The 14,868-nt window shown below is 27.3% G+C and overlaps 1 protein-coding gene across 1 annotated transcript in view; it reads left to right on the top strand.

Moving 5' to 3' along the window:
• Window positions 1-5,368: 5,368 nt before the first annotated feature.
• LOC117174775 (UDP-glucuronosyltransferase 2B33-like) overlaps window positions 5,369-14,868 on the top strand; it is a 36,977-nt gene continuing 27,477 nt past the window's right edge. Inside the window, exon 1 of the mRNA XM_033364131.1 lies at window positions 5,369-5,597. Coding sequence (XP_033220022.1) covers window positions 5,418-5,597 — 180 coding nt within the window. The 5' untranslated portion in view covers window positions 5,369-5,417. The remainder of the gene's footprint in view (window positions 5,598-14,868) is intronic.

Consider the following 14,868-nt stretch of genomic DNA (forward strand, 5'->3'; position numbering starts at 1 on the left):
ATGAACCAGTGATTTTCCTATTCTGACTGGACGAACCAGTAACCGACTCAATTAAAACAGTTACTGAAATATACCAGGGCCGCCAAATAATATATTCAACCAATGATTGTACGTAATAAGCTGTCACGTCAGTCGTCAATGCGTAGGACATTATTTTGAGTTACCGCGGGTGAACCAGTGGTTTCTCGATTCTGACTGAGCGAACCAGTATGTCGCGTGAGACGACAGCTCGTAGGACAGACTACTAGTATTAAGTATGACCAGTGATCCTTACTTATTAAACCAATTACGAAATTCTACTGATTGTCAGTGACACACTTCTGGCTGCTGCAACCAGTGCATTTCTCACTGGTTTAATCATTATTTTGAGTTATCACTGGTGAACTATTGGTTTTTCGATTCTGAATGACCGAACCATTAAGTGTATTGATTAAAACAGTTATTGAAATTTTTCAGGGACGCCAAATGATAGATTTAACCAGTGATTATACGTAAGCAGTTGTCACGTCGGACGACAACGTGCAGGGCAGACTACTAGTACTTAGCATATCCAGTGAATCTAACTCATTAAACCAAGTACAAAATTTTACTGATTGTCAGTGATACACTTCTGGCTGCTTCAACCAGTGAGTTTGTTACTGATTAAATCATTATTTAGAGTTATAAGTTTTAAGATTATAACAGAGTGAACCAGTAAGTGATTTAATTGAAACAATTACTGAAATATACCAGTGATGCCGAAAGATGGATTCAATCGTCACAGTGGGAAGAAAATGACTTCTTTGGTTCAAAATAACGTGCATCCCACAAATATTGACCGATGTGGACAAAAAAAAATTTTTAAAGGCCGATAAGGTTTCTAAGAGATTTTTCTTACCTGATTTTTAAAATAGACTTCTATTTTTTATAAATATACAGAAATGACGGAAAATTGGAAATCATGTAACATTAGTTAAAGATATTCCATATTATATGAAAAACAAAAAAATTTAGAAACAAATTACTTGTTGAAAGAATTTTTTTTAGGATTTTCCATCATTTTAATTATGTTTTAGTTATATTGCAAGGAATTTGGATAAAATCAATATACTGAAGAAATTTCTTCTTGAGGTTATTATTGTTAATATTTTTAACAAATCTGATAAACAAATGCATTATTCAGGCAATTTTTGACAGAAGACTTCGTCTTTTTTTATGTATTTTTTTACTTAAAACTTTATGATAATTTTAGAAAAATCTATAATTTGTGGATTAATCTTCTGATTTTTTTAAACAAATTTAATCGACGTTCTGGAATTTTTGGGCAGAAATATTCGGGTTTTTCAATGCTAGTCCTTTCAGTTGAAAAATTTATGACAATTCACTAAATTTTATAAATAGTTGATAAATCTTAGGATTTTTTAAACAAATTTAATAAACAAATACATAGATGAGGCATTTGTCGAAAGAAAAAATCGTTTTTTCAATGACAACTTTTTTAATGGGGAACTTTATGATAATTTCAAAAAACAAAATTCTAACTTATTGATGAATTTCATGATTTTTTAAAAACAAATTTAATAAAAAATTGAATTATTGAAGCATCTTTCAAAGGAAAAATTCTTTTTTTTTTATGTCATACTTTTAAATTAGGATCCTCAGATTTAATTCAGCAACATTTATAATTAGTTGATAAATGTCCTGATCTTTTAAACGCACTAAAAAACACATTATTCGGGCACCTGTGTACGTAAAAATCGTTTCTTTGTTTGTAAGGTCAGCCTTTTTAATGCATTTTTGTATTAAATTTGTTTCTAAAAAAATATAAAATTCATTAGTTAATTATGAGTTTTGCTGAAATTATAATTTCTTGCAATGTAACTTAAAAAACGTAAAAAAAAGGAAAATCGTAAGAACGTTTATTTTATACAAATGTAAGAAAGTAATAGGGACATAAATTAGTTTTAATAAGAATAATATATGTAGATTTTTAGTAGAAAAAAAAAATTTTAGCCTTAAAATAAAATGCTTTTACATAATTGTTCTATTTGTACAGAAAAAAATTCAACTAAAATAATGAATCTTTAACAAAACTATTTTTTAACGACTTAGTTGAACTCTAAAACAAGTAAATGAATTTTCAACCAAAAAATTAATCACATGATGAAAAATGTAATTTTTTCATTCCAAATAGAAAAGGTGTTAGTAAGAAAAAAAAACAATTTAATTCAGTGAAAAGAAGAGGAATTTCTATTAAAAATTTGTATCCCCATACAAAAAGGATGAACTTTCAAGCAAGAAAAAAATGAAATTTGTACAAAATGATGAAATTTTTAATTCATAAAATATTTTTTCAAACAAATAGTTGTAGTTTCAAAAAAAAAGATCAATTTAGAACGAAAAATGAAATAGTTTAGTTTCCTGTGGAAAAAAATTTCTCAAAAAAAGAATTTTCTACAAAATACTTATATTTATAAAGAAAAGAGTTTTTAGCAGTATAGTTAGATTTTTAGCCATAGAGATACATTTTCAGCTAAAATTGACCAAATAGGTAAATTTTGAATGAAAAAAGATACATTTTATACATAATTGCTTGAATTATTAAGCAAGAAAATTAATTCTTTATAAACAATTGAATTTATTACAGGAAAATGTCAATTTTCGACAAGAAAATTAATTTGAAACCAAATTTGCAACTATTGAACAAAACTGTTGAATTTTTATTTTTATGTAAAGAAAACTAATTTTCAATCAAAAAGTTGAATTTTCAAAATAATAGTTTATTTTTGTATGTACACAGTTGAATTCTCAACCAAAAAATATTTATTTTAACAGGAAAGTTTATTTTCACAAAAAAATGAAATTTTTAGAGAAAAATTGAATTTTCCACCCGGAAGTATAACTTTTTGACAGAAAAGTTAATTTTCAAAACAAGAAGACTAGATTTGAAACGAAATATTTTAATAGTTAACCAATTATTTCAATTTTATATAAGAAAATATTCAATTTCTAGAAAAGAATTGATTTTTCAACCCGACAATATAACTTTTTTTAACGAAATATTAATTTTTAACCCGAAATATGAATCTACAAAAAGAAAGTTAATTTTCAACTAAAACTTGAAAAATCACCCAAATCATCGATTTATCAGGCAAAAAAGGTTAACCTTCAAATTAAAGCTATTGCATTTTCAAACGGATAGTAAAATTCTGAGCGAAATGATATCAAGCCTGAAACAAAAAACAATAGCAGACTTTAAAAAAAATTTATTTATAAGCAAAAATAGCAAGATTTTCTCTTTGACTTCTCATAATTCGGTTCGTTTTTAAGCGTGAAATGACGAAAAAATATGAAGTTTCTTGAGAAAAGAGAAAAAGAGGAATTCTTCATCAAAATTACTTTATTTCACCTTACTTCCCCTATTTTCTCTTAACTTATTTCCCCTACTTATCTCCCTTCATTTTCTATCACTTCTACATCTTCCTATCCCCTTGTGACGATTGAATTAGTTATTGTGGTTTAGGAGTTTTAAATTAGAAATTTTGAGTTATGAGTTGTGATTTAGGAGTTAGGAGTGGTGTGTTAAGAGTTAGGAGATGTGTGTTATTAGTTTTGGGTCAGGACTTAAGAGTTGAGAGTTGGGAGTTAGGAGTTGTAAGTTGGTAATTGTGAGTTGTGTTTTGTAAGTTAGGAGTTAGGATTTGTTAGTTAGAAATTGTGAGTTAGGAGTTGGGTGTTTTGGCTTAGAAGTTAGAAGTACTCTGTGGTGGAAGTTTTGAGTTAAATATATGTTAGACGTTTTGAGTTAGGAGTTTTGTGTTAGAAGTTTTGATTTAGGAGTTGCGTTTTAGGAATTAGAAATTGTAAGTTAGTACTTGTGAGTTGGAATTGTGTGTTAGGAGTGGTGAGTTAGAACTCGTGAGTCAGGTGTTGAGAGTAGTGCGCTAGGAGTTGTAAATTAGGAATTGTGAGTTAGGCATTGCGAGTTGTGGTTTAGGAGTTTTGGTTTAGGAATTGTGAGTTAGGAGTTGAGAGTTGTAGGTTAGTAGTTAGGAGTTATGATTTATTGGTTAGAAGTAGTGTGTTGGGAGTTTTGAGTACGGAGTGATGAGTTGTGTATTGGGAGTTAGGAGTAATGAGTTAGGATTTAAGAGTTAGTAATTATAAGTGAAAAATTATGTGTTAAAAGTTTTGGATCAGGACTTAGAAGTTATGTGTTAAGGGACCATTAATTATTTACAATAAGACGATTTTAGCCCTTTTGAACCCACCCCCCCCCCTTTCCCATGAAAGTACGCATCATATTTCTTAAACTCTTCCTCCCCTTCTTACGTAAGATTTTAGCCAGTTTTTCTTCATACTTAAATGCCATTAAAGGAGGACCATTTATAGTAAAACTTATAATATGACATAAATCGTGATAGCTGGGAGGAATTTTTACAAATACAGTGAAACCCTTCAATAGGCCTCCCTTCTATAGCCATTTCAAGAATTGACGCCGTGCCGCAAGTATATGTAACAAAAGCTGCACGGGATGCGCTGGATCTGCGGTTGTCACTCAGGCGAGCACTCAAGCGTGAACAAACAAAAGCAGAGCGGGCTATAATGAGTTAGTTCCCACCCACTGTCAGCCCCAAAATTGGCTCTATAGCAGAGTTTCACTATAAATAAAATAAAATTTATACATTAATAAAATTTTAAATAAATTTCATTTATACCTTTCAAAATTGTGTAAAAATGAACACATTTCAGATTTTGAAAACTTAGTATAAAATAAAAAATTTTTTGATAAAAAGATGTAAATAAAATTTTATAATAAAAATGAAAAAATAGATCTCATAGTTAGTGAAACGTCTAGAGAGTTTTTTTTAGTATTAGCAGCCTCGAGGTTTACGAAATTCTTTGCTCTCCCCCCGACCCTTGGGACCCCGACGTAAATAATGAATGGTCCCTACGTGTGTTGGATCAGGAATTAGGTGTTGGGAGTAGGAGTAACAAGTAATGAGTGAGGGGCTATGAGTTAGGAGTTGAGATTTAGGAGTTAGGGGTTGAAAGTTAGGAGTTAGGAGTAGAAAGTCAGGAGTTGAAATTTAGGAGTTATAAGTTGGGAGTTAGGAGTTAAGAGCTATAAGTTAGGAGTTAGGATTGAGAGTTTATGAGTGATGAGTAAGGGTTAGGGATTAGGGGTTAAAAGTTATGAGTTAGGCGTTAGGAGTTAGAAATCCTGAGTTAGGACAAAAGTTTCGAATTCTATAAGCAGTTTAAATTCCTTCTTTTTCGCTTATCGATCCCCTCTCACATCTTCTTCGTTCTCGTTCCTCAGCATATTGCAAGCATTATAGTCGATTATTTTCGCAGAAGACTTAGAGCTTCAAACGCGTAACGTGTTGAATATCCGAACAAATTTAGAACGAATCTTTTTATTTGATTTCTCTACAATGACAGTGGTTCCGGCTTTTATTGTGATATTAATTAATCTCTCAGCACTTGAGGGATTTCGGATTTTGGGAATCTGCCCTAGCACTAGCTACAGCCATCAACAGCCATTTCAAGCACTAATGAAGGCTCTTGCATCCCGAGGTCATCAAGTAACTGTTATCTCACCAGTTCCACTCAAGGTTAGTGAAGAAAATTTCGGCTTAAGGTATTATTTAAAATAATGATTTTAAGCTTAAAAACGATTTTTAATCTCTGAAATTAATTATCACTGAAAACTTACGGTGAAAATGATAAATGTTCCGCTGGAATACTTGTATTTTTCATTAAAAAAAATTAATTTCCTGCCTACAAAGATAATTTTCAACGAAATAGTTAAAAGCTGAACCAATTGAATCAATTCTAGCTTTTAACTTTATGAAAATGATAAATTTTTATGAATAAAACTTTTTTAACAATGTTGTAAAACCATATAAATTTTTAAACAAGCAGTTCCTGTTTAATTAAAGAAGAATAAATTTCTTCCAGAAAGGATGAGTTGCGATCAAAAATTACAAATTTGATTTGGTATCTAAAAAGAAGATTTATCGAACCAAAAAAATATAAATTGTCAACGAAAATATTGATTTTTCAACAAATAGTTTCATTTGTTACCAAAATAGTTCTGTTTTCAACCTTCAAAGATGGATTTTCAACTAAACGATTGAATTTTTGATTTCGAAAATATGAATTTTGAATAAAAAAACTCATTTTCAACCCAAAAGTAGAATTTTCAACACCAAAAGATAAATTTTTAATAAATATATCTATAATAAACTAATAATTGAATTTATATTGCAATATTTGAATCTATAACCAAAAAAAAACAATTTTCAACATAACAGTGAAACAAATAGTTCAACTTTTTATCAAAATAGTTTAATAGGACATTTGGATAAATAGAAATTGTTAAATTTTTTACAAAAAAAAAAAGAATTTTCCACAAAATAGATCAATTTTTAAATGGGCAGTTGAATTTTTACATAAAAAAATACATTTTTAACCACATAGGTAAACTTTTATTAAAAAAGTTAAATTTTCAATTAAAAATGGAATATTTTAATTTTCAGTTAAGAAATTTAATGTTTAACAAAAATAGTCAAATTTTTTATCAAGCAGTTGCATTTTAAACCATAAATGATGAAATTTCTGACAAAGCAGATACATTTTAAATCAAAAAGTTTAATTTTTGGCAAAATTGTGGAATTGTTCACTCAGAGAGTATCTTTATTTAAGCGAAAAAACAAATGTCAACCAACTGATTGAATTTTCAAGCCAACAATTCAGGCGAATTTATTAGCTTCACATATCAATTTTTATTAAAAGTGGATTTTCAGCTAAATACGTAAATTTTTAACTAAAAAAATAACAATTTCTAAACAAAAAGGCGATAAAATTGTTTGAGTTAAAAAATAAATTTTCAACCAAAAAAAGTCGTATTTTTTGGACTTCAACTAGCAATCAAGTAGTTGAATCTTGATCCCAAAAAATTAAATTTTAACGATAAGTTTAATTTTGTACCTAAAAAAGAAAACAATTTCAACCGAATAGTAACATTTTACACTATAGAGGTTTATAATTAAGCATTTAAATCCTTTAAAAATCTTATAAAATCTTCTGAAATTTTTTGAAATCTCTTTGGACTCTTTAAAAACTTCGATAATCTTTCAATTCCCCAGAAACCTTTAAAATCCCATAAAAATCGCTTTAATTTTATAAAATATGTAGAAATCCCTTTAAAATCTTTAAGTATCTAGTAAAATCATTGAAATTTCGTCTAATGATTCAAAGTATCTAAAATCCAAATAAAATTAATTGAAAACTTTAAAATCCGTTGAAATATTTCCAAATCTATACAAAACCTTTGTCATATTAATCTCGTAAAATCGCTTCAAATCCTTAAAAATTCGTGGAAATATTTCTGTAGAATATAAAGTCATTCGAAATCCTTTGAAATTCTTTGAAATCCTTTAGAATTCCCTGAATTATTTTTAAATGTTTCGAAGTCTCTCAAAATTTTTGAAATCCATGGAAACCGTTCTTAATTCCGCGAAATTCCTAAAAATTCTTTAAAATAATTTTAAATTTCTTGAAATCTCATAAAATACCTAAAGAGTCAAATCAAATTGTTCTAAGAAATTTCTTTAAGCTCTTGAAACCTTTGAAATTTATTGGAAATTCTACCCTAAAACTTTTCTTAATCCGTTAAAATCTTTCGAAATTCCTAAATCACGTTAAATGCCGTAAAAATTTTAAAATTGTAAGAAATACTCAGTAGTAATTAAAATATCTTAAAATCTCTAAAAAAAACCTTTCCAAATCTTTTGCAACCCCCTAAATTTTTTTTAAATCACATAAAATCTCGAGAAATCCCTGTAAATCCTTCAAAACTCGTGAAAATACTTTTAGTATCACATGAAATCCTTTGAAATCCTTCAAAATCTCGTGACTTATTTTTAAAGATTTCTAAATTCCTCAAATTCCCCTGAAATCCGTGAAAATATATTTTAATTCCATAAATTTCTTGGAATCCCTGGAATTTAGTGAAAATCCTTTGGTATCTCTTCAAATCCTTTGAAACTCAGTAAAGTTCTTGGAAATTTTATCAAACTTCTTAGAATCCCTTAAAATCTTACAAAAACCCTTTGAGAAATCAATATTTTTTCTTAAATTGTTCTACGCAATTTCTTCGAAACCTTGAAGTCCTCGAAATTCATTTGAAATCCTACCCCAAAACTTTTTTAATCTTTTCCAAATCTTTAGAAATTCACTGAAATCTTTTACAATCTTTTAAAAACTCAAGAAATCCCTGTAAATTATTCAAAACTCATGAAAATACTTTGTTAGCACATGAAATTCCTGAACATTTTATTAAGATTCTTAAAATCACTTAAAATCTTGTGAAATCCCTTGGAGAAATTGATATTTTCTCTTAAATTGTTCTACGCAATTTCTTCGAAATCTTGAAGTCTTTGAAAGTGATTTGAAATCCTATTCTATGACTTTTGTAATCCCTTGAAATCTTTTGAAATTCTGTGACATCTCATAAAACCCCTAAAAAGCTTCGGAAATCTCTTTGAATTTGGTAACAATTTGGAAATTCTTAGACATACTTTGCAATTCTTAAAAATAACTAGAAATCCTTGGAAATCTTTACAAATATTTTGAGATCCACTGTAATATTTTAAAATCACATAAAATCTCATGAAATCCCTGTATGTCCTTCAAAACTCGTGAAAATGCTTTATCAGCACACAAAATTCTTCGAAATCATTTAAAATTTCGTAAATTATGTTTAAATATTTCGAAATCTCTTCAACTTCCCTAAAATTCGTGAAAACCTTTTTCAATTCCATAAATTTCTGGAAATTCTAAAAGTTCGTCAAAATATTTTGATATCTCTTAAAATCTGTTAAAATTCAGCAAAATTCCGGAAAATTTAATTAAACTTCTTAAATTTCCTTAAACTATGATAAAATCCCTTTAAGAAATTGATATTCTTTCTTAACTGGTTTAATGTAATTTCTTCGAAATCGTGAAGTCTTTAAAAGTCATTTAAAATCCTACTCATTAACTGTTGTAATCCCTGAAATCTTCTGAAATTCCTGAAGATTTCATGAAATTCCTAAAAAGTTTGAAAACCTCGTTAAATGCCGTAAAAATTTTGAAATTTTTGGAAATACTTTGCAGTTTCCGAAAATACCTTCAAATTTCTTGAAATCTTTCCAAATCTTTTGAGATCCCCTGGAATCTTTAAACATCTTATAAATTCTGAAGAAATCCCTTTCAATTCTTTAAAAATCTTGAAAATACTTCGGTAGCACATGAAATTCTTTAAAATTTTCAAAAATCCCGTGAATTTTTTGTAATATTCCGAAATCAGTTAAAACTTCTTTAAATTCTTAGAAACCTATTTTAATTCCATAAATTTCCTAAAATTGTAAAGGTTCATCAAAATACTTTGGTATCTCTTCAAATCCTCTGAAATCAAGTAAAATTTCTAGAAATTTAATCAAAATTCTTAAAATACCTTCAAATCTTGTGAAATCCTTTTAAGAGTTTGATATTTTATCTCAAATTGTGCTACAAAATTTCTTCCAACTCTTGAAGTCTTTGAAAGTGATTTTAAATCCTACCCTAAAACTTTTGTAATCCCTGAAATCTTCTGAAACTCCATGAGATTTCATAAAACTTTTTAAAAGCTTAAAAATCTCGTCAAATTCCGTAAAAATTTTGAAGTTTTTAGAAATACTTTGTAGTTTCTGAAAATGCTTTGAAATCCCTTTAAATCTACTGAAATCTTTTAAAATCTTTGAAAATCTCATGAAAATACACCCGCATCACATGTAAAATCCACTAAAATCCTTTGAAATCCCCTGATTTATTTTTAAATCTCTTGAAATCTCTTTTGACCCTTTAAAAACTATAAATTCTTGCAATCGCTTGAAATCTTTATAATCCCATGAAAATCCTTTTCAATTCTTTAAAGTCCATGTAAATGTTTTAAAATCTCTAAAAATCGTTTAGACTTCCTGTAATTCCGTCAAAGATTTTCAAGTCTTTGGAATCCCTTAAAAATTAATGGAAATGTTTGCAATTCTCCTGAAATCTTATGAAATCTGTTAAAATGTCTCCATATACTTCAAAATTTGAAAAAAATATTCGGTATCGCATGAAATCTTTTAAATTCCTTTGAAATCCCGTGACTTATTTTCAAGTATTTAAAAACTAAAAATTCCTGAAAATCCGTGAAAATCCTTTGAAATTCAGACAAATTTCTAGGAAATGTATTTAATTCCTTTAACTTCCTTAAACTCTTGTAAAATCATTTTTAAAAAAATTGAATGGTACAATGCAATTTCTTTATACTTTTGAAATCTTCAAAAATCATTTGACATTCCGACTTATTTTTTAATATTCTTAATCTCTAAAAATTCTTTATAATCCCTGAAAACCGTTCTTAATTCTTCGAATTTTTAAAAATTCCTGATAAACGATCAAAAACTTTAGGTATTTTTTGAAATACTTTTAAAACCAGTTTAATTTCTTGAAATTTGAATAAATATATTTAACAACCTTAAAATCTTGTTAAACTCCTTTAAAAATTGATATTTGCTCTAAAATATTGTACTACCTAGTTGATTTAAGCCCCTCAAATCTTTAAAAAATTCTTTAAAAAATAAAGCATTTCTACAATCGTATTTTGTTGTTTAAATACTTCCTTCTTGTATAATAGTAAAAAAATCAACTATAAAGTACAAGTTCTCAAAATTCAAAAATTTGTATAACTTTTAATGGTTTTTTTTTCATTACTTATTTGCAATAATCTATAAGGTATTACTAAAAACTGCAGGACTTTACTAAAAATCACGTTGTATATACTAGTATTTTATTGTGAAAATTTAAAAATTTAAATTAAACAAAATATACATTTTAACAATTATACTGTCAAATTGTTTAGGATATGAAATATATAAGTTTATAGAAGAAACTAAAATTCAAAAAAGTGTTATATTTGTTCCAAGAAAATTTTGTGTTATAACAAATAACACTGAACTGTAGTTTTATTATTGAAAATTGAAAAATAATTGACTCTATAGGATGATTTTAAATTTGTTCAAAATTAAGCAAGTTACAGATTTTAAAGTTAAAAATATACATTTTTTAATTTCAGGTTTTCAGTTGTTAAAAAAATGTAAACGTTCGATTAAAACCTTATAAACTATTTTGAATTTAAAAATAATTTAAAAACTTAAGCGCTCGTATTCAATATCAAATTATATTCAAATATTGTTTGAATCGAAAATATTATATTTTTAACCCGCCATTTAATTCGAAATTTTTAATTAAGGAACACATTTTTTTATAATTTAACAATATTTTAGTTTTTATTTGAGAATAGCAAATATAAATCAAGTATTATAAAATTTAACGATTTTTAACCAAATTACCTAATTTGACAATGTTTTAATATGTAAGTAGAATTATTCAATTTTATTGCATTAATAACAGTTGAAAAATTATAAATTTGGACAAAATTTGAGTCAGCTTAAGAGATATTTAAAAATTTTGGAAATATCCCAACTTAATTTAAAACAGAAAATGATTTCAAAAAATAAAAAAATAAGTTTAGATTTTTAAAGATTTCGAAATAAAATTTTTAAGCTTTTAAAGGATCTTTAAAGGTTTTGAGAAAATAAAAAAATTTCTCATTAATTTGGAAAATAATCGATTTAGTTCAAAATATATCTAAAAGTTATAAAAAGGTGATTTTTTTTCCTTCCTAGATAATAAAATTATTACATACCTGAAAATTTTAAAAATAATTTTAACTGCACATTGTACCAAAGTTAAAATTTCAGAATTAAGCATCTTTTCATTTTAAAAATTTTAATTAAAAGTTTATAAAACTTCCATTTTATACGCGAAAACTATTGAGCGTTTCAATAAACATTTTTTAAGCTTCAATTTTAAAAGTTTAAAATTCGAAATTCACATTATAATTCAAAATTATTTAATTGCAGTAATCTAAATATTTGGCATCCTTTGCCGAAAAAACAAAAACAATTTTTTGGCTGCAAAAGTATGTAAATTTGTGTAAATTCTTTCTGTTTTAATGTATTTATAAATTCGTTTAGAAAGTTGAAACTATAAAAAAACTTCAAGGTAAAAAAAAGGCACGAAAAGAGTACAAAATTCGTCTCAATAATAGAAAAAATTCGTAATTTCCTGTAATTTTGTTCGTAATTTATTGTATTTAATTGTAGAATATATTGAAAATAATTTCAGTTTTCTGTACTTTGCTGTAAAAATATCGTAGAAAATTCATAAGAATTTGATTAAACTCCTTAAAATCCGTTTAAATCCGTTAAAATTTTATAAAATCCCTAAAAACCTTAGGAATTCTTTTTAAATGTAAAAATTTACAACCTTGAAGTTTGCCACAGATATGGATTTGAAAGCTGTGTAATTATAAAAAAAAGTAACATCCCTAGATTCGTTTCTGAAAAATAACAAGCCGGTTCTTTGTTTTTTTTTGTTTAAACAATTTTTACAATAATTTTATTACTTTTTGTAGTTCTGCAATTCTTATAAACAAAATAATTGTTTGATTAAGTGATGAACAAAACTATTGAATTCCATTCGAAAATATCTAAATGCGGTTTCTTAAAACGATTTTTTAAACAATTGCAGCCTTTTTTGTTTAGCGTATATTTTCTGATGGCCTCTTCATATGGATTTGAACCTTGCGTAATTAATAAAAAAAAGAAAAAACGAAAAGTCGTATCAAAAATAAAATCACCCCTGGATTCGGCTACAAGAATCTCGATGCGGATTTTTTTATTTAAACAATTTTTTAAACAATTACTTTACTTTTTATAGGGAATTACAGGTAAGTAGCAAATATAAGCTAAACAACAAATGCCATTTATCGTTTAAAAAATGGTTATTTTTTCGATCTGACAATCATTTTATGTATAACAATTGCAGAACTATAAAAAATCGTGTAGTTGTTTAGAAAATTGTTTAAACAAAAAATGTACGCTAAATTAAAAATGCCGTAATTGTTTTAAAAATTGGTTAAGAGAAGCTGCATTGAGATATTTTCAAGAGAAATGCAATAGTTTTATCCATTTGTCAATGCGACAATTGTTTTGTTTATAAAAATTGCAGAACTATGAAAAGTAATCTAATTATTAAGAAAATTGTTTAAACGAAAAAATGCACATCGAGATTTTTCGGAAACGAATCTAGGGGTGTTTTTATTTCTTTGATATGACTATTTTTTTAAAATAATTTCGGGAGGGGGGGGGGGTTCATAAATATCTTTCTAGTATATGCAGTAGGGGGGGTATGTTCCTAAAAGTGTTCAATCTTGCGTAATTAATAAAGGTTCTTTTCATTTTCATCTGATAACAGAATTTGTGGCAATTTCCAGGACAAAAAATTCAGTGCATTTAAATTTAACTCCAGTGTCATTTAGAAATAAATGTCCAGAAAATCTCTAGTGAATACTATATTTTTTGATACTTAATATCAGTATAATACCGTGCAGTAAAATTTAATATCATGGAAGCTGGAAACGTGCAAAGTTCATGAAACTGTTTTCATAATTCAATAATATTCCAGATGCAGTAAAGTTCGGGAAGTATTTCAAATGAATGTCTGCCTTTGTCTTCGTCTTTCATTTCTCTATGGACATTTCACCTTTCTCCTTTCACGCTGTTACTTTCCTCTTTCTTTATGTCTCAATTCCATTCGCGTTCTCTCTCAATACCTTTGAAGGTGCTTCACGTCTTTCCTATTCTCTCCATCTCTAAAATCCAAAGGAAAGTTGTGAAAACTTTCTTCACCTTCGTTATACCCGAACTAACATGTTTCATTAGGATGATTCATTTTATAGAGCTAAGAAAATAATTTTTGAAACTAAACACGCACTAGAAAGGTCATTATCCCCACTACTGCCACGCTAATAAAATCTTGTTATTGTCTATGCAATCGCATCTCCATTTTGCCCAACATTTCTTAACTCGTATTTTCTATCCCCACTACTGCCAAGCTAAACAAGTCTTCTCTTCTGTCTCTTCTTTATCCCCCCCCCCCCCTTTAAGCAACTCTTTTACTATGCGAACTCCTCAAAAATCATGATGAGTCGCTTTAATAAATTCGAAAGTTAATCCATCGAACTTTCATTTGTGCCGTGTGACCCCACTTCCACACACTGTTTTTTCCTTAAATTTGTTATGCCCACGGCCTGGTTCATTAAATATAAAATACTAGTTTTTAACTATTATTCAATGCTTACATATATTGTTCGCTTTAAATTATGCTAGAAAATGCGATTTTTTCTGAAATTTGCAACTTTTGGTCCACTTTTTACTTGAAGTGAGTTACTTCATCCAATTTAGCAAAAATGATTGTTTAAACAATTTATTACTATAGTTAATATTCTTCCTGTCTGCTGGTAGAAAGTTGCGGTTTTTATTAAATTCTTAACTACTTGCTTAGTTTTCACTTTGAGTCACTTTACAATTAATTAAATTTAGCAAAAGTTATTATTTAAAGTAAATTATTATTGTTTCTAACTATCCTAATCCATATTTATCCTAGACAGTTGCGTGTTTTTCGTAGTTTTTCACTTTTTGTCCACTTTTCACTTAGTGAGATAATAATTAATGCAAGTTAAACAAAAATAGTTGAAGATGAAACAATTTTGTTGCTATTTATAACTATTTATATACATTAGAGAGAATCATATTAAAAACTTAAAACAAAATTTCTGATAAAAATTGTAAACCAATTATTCTTCAAATCAAATAACTAAAAATTCAAATCAAAGATGAAAATATAAAAAAACGTAAATTTCCAGCGTGACGCTAAAAGAGTATAAAAATAAAATATAATAAAAGTTTT

This window comes from Belonocnema kinseyi, chromosome 6, assembly GCF_010883055.1.
Source record: "Belonocnema kinseyi isolate 2016_QV_RU_SX_M_011 chromosome 6, B_treatae_v1, whole genome shotgun sequence".
Classification (NCBI taxonomy): Eukaryota; Metazoa; Arthropoda; class Insecta; order Hymenoptera; family Cynipidae; genus Belonocnema; species Belonocnema kinseyi.